Source organism: Saimiri boliviensis, chromosome 11 (genome assembly GCF_048565385.1).
Source record: "Saimiri boliviensis isolate mSaiBol1 chromosome 11, mSaiBol1.pri, whole genome shotgun sequence".
In the NCBI taxonomy this organism is placed as follows: Eukaryota; Metazoa; Chordata; class Mammalia; order Primates; family Cebidae; genus Saimiri; species Saimiri boliviensis.
In genome coordinates this window covers 2,337,288-2,352,949 of record NC_133459.1, presented here as the reverse complement: position 1 = coordinate 2,352,949, position 15,662 = coordinate 2,337,288, and the positions used below count along the sequence as shown (strand labels likewise).

Here is a 15,662-nt window from a genome sequence, read left to right as displayed (position 1 = left end):
CTCTGTGATAGACCCCAGCCTTAACGTGGGGGTGGGCGGGACACACAGTTTTTGACAAATGAGGTTACTGGGGGCACCATTTACATGCAATAAAATCACCCTTTGAAAATGTACAGCGAGATGAGTTTTAATGAACGTCTAACTGTGTAACCACGATCGCGTCCGTCACCCTGTCCGTCACCCTGGAAGCCTTGCCGTGCCTGCCACAGCCCGTCCCCTGCCCCATGCCCCCATCCCGGATCTGAGCCCCATCCTGTGGCTTTGCCTTTTCCACATGTCAGTTGCCCAGAACCTTCCAGCACGTGGCTCCCGTCGCCGGGACACTGGCTTAGAGATTCGGCCACGCGGCTTTGGGGCCTGCAGCAGCGCCTGTCCCGCCATTGCTGAGCGGCCTTCCTCCTAGCAGAGGCACCACTGTTTCCAGAGGCGGAACGCACCAAAGCCAGACCATGTGCAGGACCAGAACACGCTCGGCAAAGCGGCCCACCTGAACGGACCCTCGCCAGAGCGCAAGGAAGCCGTGGGGAGATGCGGCACGTCGCGGCATCAGGGGCCTGCAGGTCAGAGCACCCGTGCGATGCTGCCACACGCCTGTCAGCACGGCCCAAATCCAGAACGCAGACGATGCCACGTGCTGATGAGGGTGGGAAGCAGCAGGAACCCCACTTCCGACGCAAAACGGTGCAGCCATTCTGGAAGAGTTTGGTGTTTTCTTACAAAGATCAACACACTTTTATCCTATGACACGGAAATCACATCCTACTAAAAATACAAAAATTAACCGGGCATGGTGGAGCGTGGAGGCTGAGGCAGGAGGATGACTGGAATCTGGGAGGCAGAGGCTGCAGTGAGCCGAGGTCACGCCGCTATAGCGCTGCACTCCAGCCTGGGCCACAGAGCAAGACTGCCTCTCAAAAAGAAAAAGAAAGAAAGAAAGAAAAAAGAAAACACAGGCAGGCGTCTTAAATGCGTATTTCTGAGTGAGAGAGCCCAGTCTGAAAAGGCTCCACGCCGTGATCTCCGTGACGTGGCGTCCTGGCTGGGGCAACGCTGTGGAGAAGTGAAGGGCCGGTTGCCTAGGTTGCGGGAGGCAGGGACGGAGAGGCAGAACCCAGAGGATTTAGGGGCAGTGAAACCCCTCTGCATGATGCTGACGGGGTGGACCCACGCCCTTCCATCTTAGCCAAAACCCACAGAATGTCCACCAAGAGTGAGCCCTGGTGGGGACTGTGGGTGAGGCCACGTGGATGCAGGTTCACGTGGCGATGAAGGCACGCTCTGGTGGGGGACGGTGATAGTGGGGGAGGCTGAGTGTGTAGGGGGGCTGGAAGCGCATGGGGCCATCTGTGCACCTTCTGATCAATGTTGTTGTGAACCTCAAACGGCTGTAATAATGAAACATTATTAAAAAAACAGAAGAACTCTGGCCCACGGTCGGCAGCAATGAAAACAGTCACAGCTGCGGCAGCCAGCCCCAGGTGGCCGGCAGCTGATCAGCGACCGACGGCTTCCCTCACTCTCGTCCCCACTTCCGACTCATATTCCAACTCTACACAGGCCCTCCCTCGTCCTAGCCCGGAGGGACGCCTGCCCCTGGTCTGCCTCCAGCCCCTCAGGCCAGCAGCCTCCATCGGGGCTTACCTGGAGGCTTCCGCTCTGAAGCTCGCCGCTCCCCTGCCTGCCTGGGAGGCTTTGCCAGGCAGTCAGTGGCGGCTGCCCACCTTGCCGCAGCCAGCTCTGAGTGAGTGGCCTCCCCAGTTCTCGTTTGGGAGGTCTTTGTTCCTTTCCAAAGTTCATGCAGGCACCAGCGGTGGACATTCGGGCCCTTTCCAGCTTGGGGCTGTGACAGACAGGCTGCCCTGGGGCTGGCGCACGGCTCTTACGCGGAGGACTGCCTGCCGTTCGCCGCGTCGTGAAGCTGGACCCCGCTCTGTCCTGCCTCTCTGGCTTCCTGGAGCCTCCAGGTGGCCTGATGGTCTCAGGATTCCAGGACCACAAACCCCATCGTGGGACAGAGGAAGAGCCGGCTTCCTCCCTTGGGGTCTTGGGTGGCCTCAGGGCTTCTTTGGGGTTGGGGTCATGCCCAGGCTCTGGCCCACTGCTTGTCATCTCAGAATTCCTTTCTTATTCCCTGGAACTGGGGGAGTGAATTCCATCCGGCTCCCGTGTCCTGAATGAGGACCGTGGCTTGTGGGAGAGGTTGTCCGGCCACGGAGGGCCCGGAGCCTTCCACCAGCAGGGCCCCCTCGAACTACCTTTGCGGTTCATGCCTTTCTCCGGCCCCCTGTCGGCACAAAAGCCACCCTCTCTCTCGATGGCCATTTTACCCCAAATGAGGACACGATTTGTGGAAGACTTTTGCTGCCATGAGAATTAAGGTTAATGCTTCTCAAAATAGCTTCTCTGCAAAGAACTGACAAGCTTACTTGGCCCAAAACGCATCTGAAGGGGAATGAAGAAGTGTGTCTTTTCCCAGAAAACAGATTCCTCATTGACACATTTTTTTTTTCTCCTGTTGATTTTTCCCTGTTTCCAAAATGGAGCCTTTTCCCTCCATCTTTTCTGCGAGGAGCTGCCGCAGGAAGACAAAGTCCGCTTGTCAGCAAGACTCTGGGAGTCTCTGTTCGCCTTCCCTCCGGGGTCACCCTCACAATAGGGCCATTATCAGAGGGCTCCCTTATTCCATAGATTTTTCCTCCGCCTCCAGGGCTAATGAGGAGAAGTTTGCCAGGCTGAACAAAGATGGGAAGGGTTTTCACTCGCATGGAGCCCCAGCGTGGCCAGCTCCAGGGAAGGGCCAGGACGGGGAGGGTGGCACTGTCACTGGAGTGCTGTGACTGACTTTTGGGAGCAGGGCCATCCATCAGTTCTGTGATTCACGTGATTTTAACTCTGAGAGCGGAAACGTGTTTCCCAGAGAGAAGCCTTTCAAGCTGTCTCTGGGCCTCGGGCTCCCCAGGGCCAAGCCACATCTGACCCACGGGGCTTAAGGTGTCAGGGCCGCTTTGTCGAGTGCCTTGGGAAGGGAAGGAGCCTGGAAACATTGAAACGCCCTGCCCCACCCCGCCGCTGCCCACTGTGGACATTTCTTGTGGTGGTGTTTAGAACATAAAAAGGCTCCACACCCCAGGCTGCGGTCTGAGATCTTGTTCTGAGGTCAGCCTCTGAGGTCAGCTAGGAGCTGCTGCTGTTGGGGACCCCAGACCCCCACTTCCCATTACCTTCATCAGAGCCTGCTCTGGCCCCTCTGTGGACTTGGGAGGCCCTGGCGATCCCAGAATCCATGCCGAGCAGCGGCCGTCACGGCAAACCACGGCCTCCCTTATCCCTTCATTCATTCAGGCCGGCAGCCTTCTCCCAAGCAGGGGCCCCAAGCCAGGCTTGGGGGACGGAGAGATGAATCAGGGAGCTCCCAGGGATCCTCACAGGCCCCAAGTCCAGGGCCTGTGCTAGTTTTGGACTCAGTGGACGGAGGCCACGGGGTCCTCTGTGTAACCTGGGGTCTGAAGGTGCTGGTCTGTGGGGGGCTCAGGATCCTTGAGCACTTCTGCTGCGCTGGAGGAAGGTGAAATATTTCACTGCCCGTCAAGAAGCTGCCTGCAGCTACCGCCCCTCACGCATGTGGGAAGGGTAGAGAGGGGTTGTCAGGCAGGCAGCCCAGAGCTCTTGCCGTGAGGACGAGGCGCTGCCCAGTGCCCTCCGGTGTGGTCCCGCAGGTGGGGAGGATCTGTTGCTGGTGTGGGTCTGGGAGTTCGGGGCTGCCCCCCGGGGGCTGGAGTGGCCGAGGAGGGTGGCATGGAGGGGTCAGGGGTAGGGAGTGGGGCGGGGAGGCTCAGGCAGGTGAGATGGGAAAGGCGGTAGCTGTGATGGGCTGAAGTGAGCAGGTGTCAGGCATCATAAATGTCAGTTTTATAACCAGCCTGGGTCACTCTCAGACAGGGGCCCTCGGAAGAAGATGCTGCTGAGAGACACTCGAGGGCCCACGGTATTGACTCTGAAGCGAAGCTGTTGACTACATGTGGGTCATGACTGCCCGCCTCCCCAAAACCCCAGCCTGGCTTGTGTTCCAGGCGCTGGGGGGTAAGGGAGGGGAGGGGTGGGGGGGCACAGCTCCAGAGGCCTGGCCCACCAGAGACATTCAGGAGGGAGCCCAGGAGACACAGAGGCCCTGGCTATGGTGGGGGTGGAGGCCCGGCCAGCCTGGAGGCTGCAGGCCTAGGGGCCTCCTGGGTGCCTGGGTGACATCAGTTAACCTCTGTGTCGGCAGAGAGCCAGTGGGGACCTGCGTGAGTGGGACGGTTTGGGGCAGTCCTGGCTGGGAGGCCGGGCTTTTGAGGTTTACCCACCCTAGGCTTCTGGGTCAGGGCAGAATTGGGGTGGAGGATGGAGTGTCTCCCGGAGGCAGGAGGGCCTCAGGAAGGAATCCAAGGGCACCCGGGGCGGGAGACCAGAGAAGCCCCGAGGGTCCTGGGTCTGCGCCAGCCCCGGCCTCTGCTCACCCTGCACCCCACGGGGCTGTCCCCTATCAGGCAGCTTCAGGCCGTGTGAAGTGTGAGCGGACACAGCTTCCAGGGAGGCTGGCGGGGTGGGGGCACCCTTAGGAAAGAGGTGCCCAAACCCTGGGCCGTGGGCCAGGACCAGTTCACGGCTTGTGAGAAACCGGGCCACACGTCGTGGGGTGAGCAGCGGGTGAGGGAGTGAAGCCCCCTCGGTACAGACACCCACCCCCATCACCCACCTCACCACCTGAGCTCCGCCCGTCAGATCAGTCGCTGCTGGAGATTCTCACGGGAGCTGGTACCCTGCTGTGAACCGCGCTTGCCAGGGAGCCACGCTCCTTATGAGAATCTAATGCCTGATGATCTCTCTGTCTCCATCACCCTCAGATGGGACCATGCAGGAGAACGAGCTCAGGACCCCCACGGGTTCTACACTATGGCGAGTTGTAGAATTGTTTCGTCATATCCTGTGATGTAATCAGTGTAGCAATAAAGCGCGCATTACATGTAACGCTCCGGAATCACCCCCGAACCATCCCTCCCCTGGTCTGTAGAAAAGCAGTCTGCCACAAAAGCAGTGCCTGCTGCTGAAAAGCGTGGGGACTGCTGCTGGGGGGGACGGGTTCCCCCAGCACCTCCAGGAGGGAAGGCTGCATCCCCAGGAAGCCTGCGGGGGGGGCCCTGGGTCCCCGGCACCTGGAGGCGGGGACAGCTGGGGGACACGCTGGAGACTGCCGCATCTGGAGGCCGTCCTGCTTTGGGGAGGGACACACCTGCAGGTCACCGTGGTCGCTGAGGGGCTATCCACGGAGTTGATGCCTTCCTGAGCTTGTTCTTTTCTGGAAAATGGGAATAGCCAGGAGCCTGCCCTGGACGGTGGAGGGAGCAAAGCAATGGCATCAGGGCCTGGCCCTGGGACCCCTGAGTCAAGGCCAGGGAGCCTGGACCTCAGCCGAGCCCTGGCTCGCTCCTCCTCTCCCTTCCACAGGCCTGGGGCCTCTCCCGCAATGAAGCTCGCAGGCACCGAGACTTAGAAAAGCACACAGATTTATTGCATATCAATCTCATGTATAAATTCATTGTAGCATTGGAAAGATTACATTTGGTATACAGTCCTAGTCTACAGCATTAACCTCAAAATCAGCTTCTCCTAGGCTTTATCTTCAGGAAATTTCTCTACACAAGTACATTTGTCTTTTATCACAAGCGTCAGAATGAAATTTGCAATATTGTTACTTTAATGATTCCCTACACTTCACGTCTCCTTCATCCTTCGCCCACAGCGGTTTCCGTATGAATTGGGAACTGCCCCTCTTCTGTGCCGGCAGTTCAGGACCCCTAGTCTCGGACGTCGGTCCTAATCACATGTTCAATAAGTGCATCTACGGAATTTTCCTTTTAATAAAAATTTCACCAACAGACACGATAATGACCGCTTAAGCAGGAGTCATGCACGGTTTACTTCTAAACAGAACAGAAGCAATTTACAATCAAGGGGGACATGGGCTGAGCGCCAGCCTCCTTCTCCATGGTCTTTTTTAAACGTTATAGGAAAACCAGACATTTATATTTGATTTCTTTTTCAACGCTATACAGTTCTAAAAGGAAAAAAACAAAAATGAAACCAAATCTGTAACGTAACAATGGCAAAAGGTGGCGGGCGGCACAGGTCTGTGATTCCGCAGGATCCTCTCCATATACCTTAAGGGACAAAGTCAGTGCGCACACACGCTGTAAGTTACGGGTTCTGACACCAGGGCTCGGCGTCCCTTGGGCTGAAAGAGCAGAGGCAATGCACGCGGCACTGAGGGCGATCGTTTGAGTGACTTTTGTTCACAAGTGAATCGCACGTTTGGAAACTCAAGCTGCCTTTATTTATTTTATTTTTTTTCCAAAAGTGGTAATACGAATCAGTGACAGAAAAGAACAAAACAAACACAAACATGGATTGGAAGGAGCAGAGGAACCCTTCTCGGAAGAATGCAAGAACATTTTCGTCACAGTATCACTCATTGCTACAGAGACACAGTTTCATGGCTTTTGATACCCGGCTGACCTCCACTGGCCAGGAGCAGCTGTGTCCTGGCGTCCCTGGCTGGGAGGGGAGCGTTGCCCTCCCCCACCAGGCTGCAGTGCAGGGGAGCTCTCCTCTCCCTCCCCCAGGACAGCACAGTGAATATAGCTCAGTAGGTTTCAGTCACTTGGGCAGGGGGACAGGGGACAGAGGGGCAGGGCACCGCAATCCAGTGCTTCGAGGCTTCGAGTCTAAAACACGTGATATGTATTCAGGCAAGGGCTTTGCAGATGCTCACGGGGAAGCAGGGAAGGCAGAAGACTCCAGGGCCCTTGGATTTCCAGGGTCAGACTCAGAGGATGTGGAGGTCTTGGCCAGTCAGGGTCTGGATGGCAGCGGCCTCTGCAGCTGGGCAGTCTCACAGGACACACCATGCCCACCCTAGTCACCGCTCCACACCCCAGGGCCCCAGGCAGGGTGCAGGGGCTCGCCCTTCTGGTTTGGAGTCAGTGACATCTTGGGTCCCACTCGTGAAGGGTCTGCTGGGCCCACAGAGGAGCCACCTGGAGCGCCCAACGTGGGAACGAGAGCAGGAAAGAGGTGGGGACACTGGCTCGCTGGGGTCTGGGGTCTGAGGAGCAGCGGAGGGCAGGTGCAAGGTGGCCTCCTTTGGAATTTCCACTTGGGGGATGGAGGGGCCACGATCCAAGGAGTAAGCATCGGGACGGCATTCGGGTGGAATGGAAGGGCCGTGGGCAGATGTGGCCCGGGGGGACCCCTGGCTTGCAGCCCTGACCCTGGCCACGGACACAGCCGGCTGCCCCGTCACATCCCTGTCCGTACCACACAGCTCCATGGTCCCATTATGGTGTGGTGAGAGCTGGAGGCCAGCATCTCCGAATTCTCACACCTGGACCAGGCTCCCTGGCCCTTGCCATCTCTGGGCACCAAATCTGCTGGGCAGAGCAAAGCCGGGAGTGCGGGGCTCACTGGGCGTCGGGCCACACTGAGTGTCGGGGCCACGTTTCGGGGTGCAGCAGCCCAGGAAGTAAGTGCTCTCTGTCAGGTGCTCTAAGAACAGGGCATCCTGGAAAGGCCAAGGGCTGGGGCCTGGGGGCTGAGGCTCGGGAGAAACGGCTTGCTCTTGTTTTCAGGGGGACAAGAATACATGACTGAAGATGTGCAGCCGGGACTCTTGGGAAGGGTGGAAGGAAAGAAGGAAGAGAGAAGACAGGATGCTTAGGAAGACAGCTGGAGATGGCGGGATGGGACGTGGATCCAGAGAGCCACGAAAGGGCTGCCCCTCCCTGCTCTGCTCCTGCTGGAAAGACGCACTGAGGGCTCCGTCCGTCCCAATGTCCCACGTCAGAGAGATGGGGCCACATCGCAAAAAAAGCACACACCTTACTCTTTCGCAGAAGAAATCATATAATTTGGGTTTACAGAAATGGGGTGTTTATGTCTGAGGTTGAATTTTTACAAGAACCCCACCTAGATCAAGGGAAAGCGGAGACTCCCACGTGGTACCTGGTGGGTCTGACCCACGGGATGCTGCGGAAACGCGCCAGGAGGCTGAGCGGCTGTGTTTGCAGAGCCTGAATCCTTCCCGACACGCTGGCTGGCTCTTCTGCTAGCAGCTCCCCCGTTGCCCTGGGGGGGTCTCCGCAGGCCACACGTGGCTGCAGCGCACTCACAGGTGGGGTCTTGTCTTGCCACGTTGCGCAGATCTGGCGTGGGAGGAATCCCCTTCACTGTGATCCACTGGGTCGAGTCGCCCTCAGGAACCTCCCCATGACGTCTTCAGTGCCAGCCTGGACCACCCGACGCCCACAGAGACGATTGTCTTTTGGCCTGGAGCAGCCAGGACACCTCCTGTCGCCCCTGGGGACAGCCTGAGACGTCCACGAGTGACACAAAGCCACGCCAAGGCGGCCTGCACCACTCCTGTCTGCATTTACGCTCTCTGCTTTTTTTTAAGGGCAACTGGGGCAGTTGTTTTTTCTCTTCTTGTTGGGACACTATCATTATTTTCTCTTCCAAACAATAAAAGAAATAAATAGAACACTTGCCTTAAATGCAAATGCAACTGAAACGCAAATTTAACAAAAACATATGATTGTCTGGTAGACGGCAGCAGTGACAGCAGGATTCGTGGGGGGATGGGGGTATTTGGCACATTAAAAATCGCCCCACCCCCACGCAACACACAACCTTAGTACACACTTTTGGTCCTTCACCAGATACTTATATTAACATCATTTCTTCACAATAAGAATGTCTAATGCCAAAAATACTGTTAAGGAGGAAATAAAATAAGAAAAGAAATGAATTAGAAAAAAATTACAAGTTATATACAGATTAAGGTAAATTCCATCAGGGAAAAAAATTATCGTTTGAAATTGGCCCCTATGGGAATAATTTAAAGCCCATCTGAGTGGAGAAGTTGTGTCCGAGAGGGAGGCGGCCGGGCCCCGGGGCTGTGCTGTCTCTGCTCCTTGCGGCAGGGTCCCCCGACGCCCTTCTGTTCTCGAGCCGTGTCTCGCCAAGAACCCGCACGGAGAGCGAAGTGGCGACGGCGTCGTCCATCCGGAGTCTCAGGCACGGGTGCTTGGCGGGCTTGGCGGCCCGGAGTGATCTGCTGGGACTGCTCGCAGGGCAGCCACGGGGAGGATACCGGAGCGGCGGGGGTCGGGTGGGAGGTGGGAGGCCTGGAACGTGGCCAACGCCCTGCCTTCAGAAGACGGTGGTGGGGTCCCGTGCGCAGTGGTCGAGTGAGGCAGGGACAGAGGAGCGAAGGAAGGTGGGTGCCTGGCCACACCTCTGCATGGTGGACCCAAGCCAGGGGCCCTCGACTTCCCCATAGAATTGAGGGGTCTTGGGTGGGAGCCAGTGGATTCCTCTGAAGTTCACGTGGTGGCTCTGGCACCAATTCCATGTCACGTGGTGGCAGGCATGCTTTCCATCCCAGCCTCGGGCAGGCCTGCAGCCCAGGGCACCCTGAGACTTCCTCGGCCGTCTGCATGGTTCACGGGCATGGCCCCAAGCCCCTTGTTCTGCCTTGGGGCACCCAGTGTCACCTTGGCTTATACAAATAAGGACAGAGATAGAAAATTTCTCCATTATCTACAGTATAAAGAACCCACCCAGGCACAGTGCGGGTTCCCAGGCAGACTCGGGTTTGCAAATGAGCTCAAATTTCAAAGCAATGCAAAATTACTTTTAAAAAACAATTTGCAAGTCATTTTTTGATTTTTAAAAAATACTGTCTATTTTTAAAACCACATGCTTAAATAGACTCTGTAGTCAATACGATTACCAAAAGGGTTATTCTTGTCATTTCATTATAAAAATCACGTGAGTGATCTCTCTCTTTTGAGCACACCCGTCTATCCATTCCCTTCCGAGGCCCCACGCAGGCACCCAGCCGTGGCTGCAGCCGCCAGCTTCTGTCTCAGTGGCGCGTCCACCTGCCCACTGGCTGGTTCTGCAAGGCAGCTCCGTGGGCTGTCCCTGGATGGCCCCCTGCAGGGCCGCCACTCAAGTGTTCTCAAGACTGATTCTGGGAGATGGTGAGACTCTGTGACTGCTTTAGGGACTTTCGGGGTCTGAGTTTCCATTGGAAAAGTCAGAATGAAGCATGGCGGGTGGGGAGGACGCTGAGGAGTGGTCACACGCAGGGACGGGGTTCTCCGGGGCCCCGCCCACCTCCATCCTCCGCGGCTGGTGCCCTCGCTCTGGCCGCTGGCCCTCGGCTGCCCAGCTTGTCAGAGGTGGTTGATGGGGTGAAATGCTCCAGACTCCGACGTGGCTCCTGTGATGTTCAACCAAGCGTCCAGGGAGCCCTGGGAGGGGGTGTGGAGAGGAGTGTCTTCGGAAAGAGACAGCATCATTGCATACGCCTGGCAGGGAGGGATGACACACACACAGGACAGGCAGGTGAGCACGGGGGCAGGGCGGGCCGTCCCGGACAGGCAGGTAATCGAGGGGACAGGATGAGCATTGCCTTGTCTGGTCCCAGCTTCCCGAGGCCCTGGCCTGACTCGACCTCACCCTGGTCCACAGGGGCCAGAGGGAGCAAAAGGGACTAAGAGGCCCAGATTGTGCCCCCAGCCTGGAAGAGGAAGACGTGAGCAGGGGTGACAGCAGGAGGGAGGAGGGCTGCCAGGACTGGGGTGCCGGTGAGGGGCCTGGTGCACACGTACTTCCTTGCTGCTTCAGGGTGCTCCCCCCGAAGCCTCCTCTCCTTCCCACCCCTCCCCCTGCAGTTTTCACCTGGAGATCAGCAGAAACTACAGACACACGTCCGGTCTGAGGGGCCCTGGGAATTGGGGGTGAACAAGAGTCACCGTGTCCGGGGATGCCTGTTTTGGTGAAGAGCTGCTTCTGGGGCAGGGATGGGCAGCGTTTCTGGGCCGGGGACATTCTCAGGAAGTACAGATGTGTTCCCAGGCGTTAGGCAGCACAGGGGACATCCTTCTGCCCCAGCTGCAGGGCAGGTGGGGACGGGACCTGGGGAGCGTCGTGTGTGGGTTGAGGGCAGGAACGGGGGGAAGCCCAACACGGTCCCGCCAGAGTTAACACTCCAGACAGAATTAGTAAAAGACAAAGACAGACATGCAGACGGCTTTTGCTGAGACCTGGGGCGGGCCTGTTCCCTCTGGGAGGCTGCAGAGAGCTGCCCGAGACCCCGAGTCCCTACAGGCTGGAGAGAAACGGGAGGCAGGGCCCCGGGGACACCTGCCCTAAGGAGAGGAGCTGAGAAGCACCTGGGGTGGAGCCTGGCGCCCTCGCTGACCTCACAGCTCCAGCTGGGAAGCAGAGACCACCCCGGGAAAAGCCTGGCTGCAGGCCACGGGGACCCAGATCAGAGGTGGGCGGGAGATGGAGGAGGCTGGACGGCCGGAAACCTGCTCACAGACCTTTCTCACTGAGGACCATGGGAAGGTGAGCTGCCATGTCCACAAGGGAGCTCCCTCGTGAGGGTCCCGCCAGGGTCATTGGAGCTCTCTCGTGAGGGCCCTGCCAGGGTCATGGGTGCTCAGCCCCTCCCTGCTGCGCCCCAGCTTTCGGGGGGTGGTGGTCGCTGGGGGCCTCTCTGGCGGATGCAGGGTTGGGGGTTTGGCAGTGACCTGAGCTTCCCCAGGCCTGGGACGGCCTCAGCGGGAGGTGAGTGCTGGGTGTCCTCTGGCGGAGGAGGCCAGGTGGGGTGGGGGCGGGGCCCTGGCGGGTACCTACCTGGTTCTTAGCCTGCCTGCACAGTGTATGTTTTAAAGCCTCAGAATCTAGGGTGGAATTAAGCACATCTTTCACTTCAAATGCTTCCTCAGCTGCTCTGCGGAGGTCCAGCCCCTTCCCAAAAGTCGGCATCGGCTCCAAAGCTAACAGCCCGCCTTCGTGGTCCTCAGTACACCTGCACCAACGACCGGGGAGAGGGGGCCTGCTGTTAGCCGCCTGGCCTCGGCCACCCCCGACACTGTCGCATCTCCGCCAGCCACATGCACAGGGAGACAGACACATGGACACACGGACGCCTGGATGGGAAGTCACATGGACAGAGGGCAGGGGCAGGTGGGGGTGAGTGCGTGCGCGGGCAGCAGGCAGCAGGCAGGGTCCCCGGTCCTGCGGGTGGAGGGTTGAGAAGGGAGCCTCGATTCTCCAAGACCCCAGGCAGCTCAGGCCCGGGGTCCCCTCTCCCAGGACTCAGGGGCAGCATCCAGACTGGGGAGGAAAGGCCACCTCTGAAGGGCCTCTCCAGGGGGATCTGGGATGCTGGTAGTGTCGCCCATGTTGGTGGCGAGCACTGAGGACATGGGGAAGTGGCTCTGGCCGCCACAGAATGGTGGGTGCTCGGCCCCTGTGCCCACAACCCGCTGGGTGCTGTGCGCACTGTCCTAGGCTGACAGGCAGCTGTGCTGCAGGACTGGGGCCTGTGTCAGCCCCGGGCGGGGCAATGCCTTCCGCTCTGCACTCTGCTTCCAGCCTCCAGGGCCCCTGGGGTGGGTGGGGGCTGAGGGCCCCTGATCCTCTTGCCCCGGCCCAGCCTTGCCCTGGCCTGTGTGCGGAGGCCCTCAGGTAGCTGTGCTGGAGCAGGGGCTGAGCCTAGGATGGGCTCACGAGTGGCTGAAGAAGGGGGTCCCACTCGTGATGGACGAACATGTTCCCTCCCAACCCGTCCCGGAGCACATGGCTGCCCCCACCTTCGGGTGTGGTCGAAGCCCACGGCCAGGGAGGCAGGTGGCTCCTCGTCCTCCTCATCCTCGTAGGTGGCCTGGGGCTCAGGTGCGGGGGACACTGTGTCGTCCTGCGACTTCCCGGCCAGGCTGTCCTCATCGTCCTCCTCCAGCTCCTCCTCCTCCTCCATGTCCTCCTGCTTCTCGCTGGCTAAGCCTGGACACTGGGCACTGCCATCCACATCCTGGATCTCTGGCCTGAAATGACACAGGAGAAGACAGGCCAAGTTCGGGGGTCTCTCTCCTTGCCAGGGACCCCCCCGAAAGGCTGGTGACTCGGCTCTGCCCCCCACTGCGCCTCCCCCCAAGACCCTGAGCCTCCTTCCTGAGGGAGCTCCCACGGGTCCCTGGGCCCGGTTACTGACTCTGCAGAGTGACACTCACGGAGGCCTTGGGGTGGTCCCAGGAGAGGCGGACCAGCACTCCAGGTGGTGGGAGCCGGGAGGACACCAGGACCAGGGTGGGGTACGGGAGGAAGCAGTGAGAGCCCTGTAGGGAGCTGGCCCTGCACTGGCCATGCAGCACGGGTGTTGCATCTCCGTGTAGGCACATGACCGTCTATGCACACATGTACATATGCACACACCGTACATGTGTGTACTCACATGTGTGCACATGCACGTGTGTAGATCTGTGCAGATGTGTTTGTGTGCACATTGTATACATGTGTGTGCATGTGTGCACATGCATGCCTGTATTGTGCACCTGCACACGTACACCCATGTATACACTGCATGAGGGGCACCCTCCGGGCAGGCTGGGAGGGGAGGATTTGAGGCTGACAACTTGAGGAGGTGGGCACCCACCGAGAGCTGGGGGCCCTGGAGGTACATCTGGGATCTGGAGAGGGAGGGCCCGAAGCCTGCTGTCAACAGTCTGAACGCACCAGGGCTGCGGGGGGCTCTCCTGCTGCTCAGAGCCGTCCTCACTTCCCTCAGGGTCACTGCAGCCCAGCACGACCCCTCCACTCTGGTTCCTCAGTACTAAAAGAAAACCCTAAAGCATGCGTGGGCGTGGCCGAGCGTTCTCATGTCTTTTAGAAAGAGCCGTTAGAGTTTGGCTCATCTTCAAGTTCAGGACCGAGAGCTGCGTCCTGGGTGGGCTGGGCCCCAGGAGAGCCGAGGGTCCCTGGGCAGGTGCTGGACACGCTGGTAGAGGGCCCAAGCAAAGGGAGGACACGTGGCTCCTCGACTGCCCCGCCCGGGGCACCAGGGCCACCCCTTGTCCTCCCTCCTTGAGGGGGCACTGCCCCCACTCCGGGAGGTGCCCATGGTCTGGGGGAGAGGCAGGGGTCCTGCTCTTGGCATCAAAGCAAGAAAGCGACAGTGTCCCCGAGTGATCAGTCTCCGCGTCTGGGACTCGCGTGCGTGCACAGAACTGGGCTTGGGAGGCCCTCGCTTCCTGGCTCTCCACGGATGCCGTCTCCGTCTCTCGTCTTTCTGCCTTCCGGGATGGACGGAACCTCAGCCGGTTTCAGCCTTGAGGATGTTTCCTTGGTCCTGGTCGCGGGGTTGGGGCCGGGAGTGTCCTGCACACATGCCCATCTCCTCAGCCCTGGGGCCTCTGGGATCCGGGCCCTGCTTCTCACCCTGGTTGCTGGTGAGGTGTCCTCGGGTGAGGTTTTGTCTTTGGGGCCTGTGCCCCCTCGATGACCCGAGGATCTGCCCCTCTCTGTCCACGCGGAGGAGTGAGAGTCCGGGCTCCTTGTATGTACCGTGAGAGCTCACCTCGTGGCCCACGTGGGTCTGCGTGGACCACCCGCCAGCTGGACAGGGGCTTTCTAGTGTCGCGGTGGGGAGTGTCTGGCATGGACTCAGAATGGCCCAGCGACGGATTCAGCTCACAGAAAGGACAGGCCGTTTCCCAGAGCTGCCCGAACCGCGCCCCACAGACTGGGAGCCTGAAGTGGTGGCCATGGAGCCTTCACAGCTCTGAGGCCACAAGTCCCAGACCCAGGCGAGGGCAGGGCGGGCTCCTTCTGAGGCTCTGCGGGACAATCTGTCCCTGGCCTCTCTCCAGCTCCCGAGGCCCCTGGCCCTCTGTGGCCTCTGAGGCAGCCCTTGGCTGGGAGACACGTGCCCTGACCTCCACCGTTTCCCCGCGGCCTTCTCCGCCTGCGTTTTTCTCCGTTTCTCCGTTTCTTCAAGGCCATCGGTGCCGCTGGATTTGGCCCACTCTACCCAGTGTGGCTTCAGTTTAAACCCCTCCTTAACCACCTTATCTCTGACGAGAGTCCCGTTCTGAGGCACTGGGGGCAGGACTTCCACGCGGGAATGTTGGGGGGCAGAATTTAACTCGGGGGTTCACGGGGCTGCAGGGCCAGGAGGCCGTAGGCCTGTATTCTCACCGGCAGGGCCCAGTTCTGCAGGAGGCCCGGGGAACGGAGGCCGGGGCTGCGGGTTCTGCAGGAGGCCCGGGGAACATGCTTGCCACCCCAGGGACTGGCTGCCTCCATTCATCTCGCCCTGTTTTCATTTTCCACAGTGACGTGGGGGCTCTCAGGACGAGGCCAGCTGGACCCGGGGACCTCGCCTCAGCAGGACAGGCCTTCTGGGGACCTGGGTGAGGCCAGCTCTGCCCGTATGTCGTGAGGTGCGGCGAGCCTCCCTTGTTCCCACCCCTAGGGCTGTGAGGAGCCGGCACTGTGGGCCTTGGCAAAGGCGAAGGGGGGCCCGGCCACGCCTCTTCCTCCTGGAGACAGCCGTCTGTCCTGGCGGGCCTCCTACAGAGCAGCCGGGCTGCCAGCCCAGCTCGGAGCATGGGGGCCTGGCTGTCCAGATCCTGGCCCACCCCGGCAAGGATGCCATCGAGGGATCTTCACTTGTTCCTCGCCTGGCCTTGCGCTGGGAGCTGCAGTTTAGGGATCGTCTGTCACAGCAGGACGAGCCTGGGGACACGGCTGTGGGGCGTAGGTAAGGC

At 59.5% G+C, this 15,662-nt stretch overlaps 1 protein-coding gene across 4 annotated transcripts in view; it reads right to left on the bottom strand.

Moving 5' to 3' along the window:
• Positions 1-5,547: 5,547 nt before the first annotated feature.
• Positions 5,548-15,662, bottom strand: part of PRDM16 (PR/SET domain 16) — a 355,063-nt gene continuing 344,948 nt past the window's right edge. For all 4 annotated transcript variants that reach the window (XM_074379953.1, XM_074379954.1, XM_039473778.2 and 1 more), the window contains exons 15-17: positions 12,711-12,941; positions 11,749-11,923; positions 5,548-10,412 (exon numbers count right to left, since the gene is read on the bottom strand). In XM_074379953.1, coding sequence (XP_074236054.1) covers positions 10,278-10,412; positions 11,749-11,923; positions 12,711-12,941 — 541 coding nt within the window. In that variant the 3' untranslated portion in view covers positions 5,548-10,277. The remainder of the gene's footprint in view (positions 10,413-11,748; positions 11,924-12,710; positions 12,942-15,662) is intronic.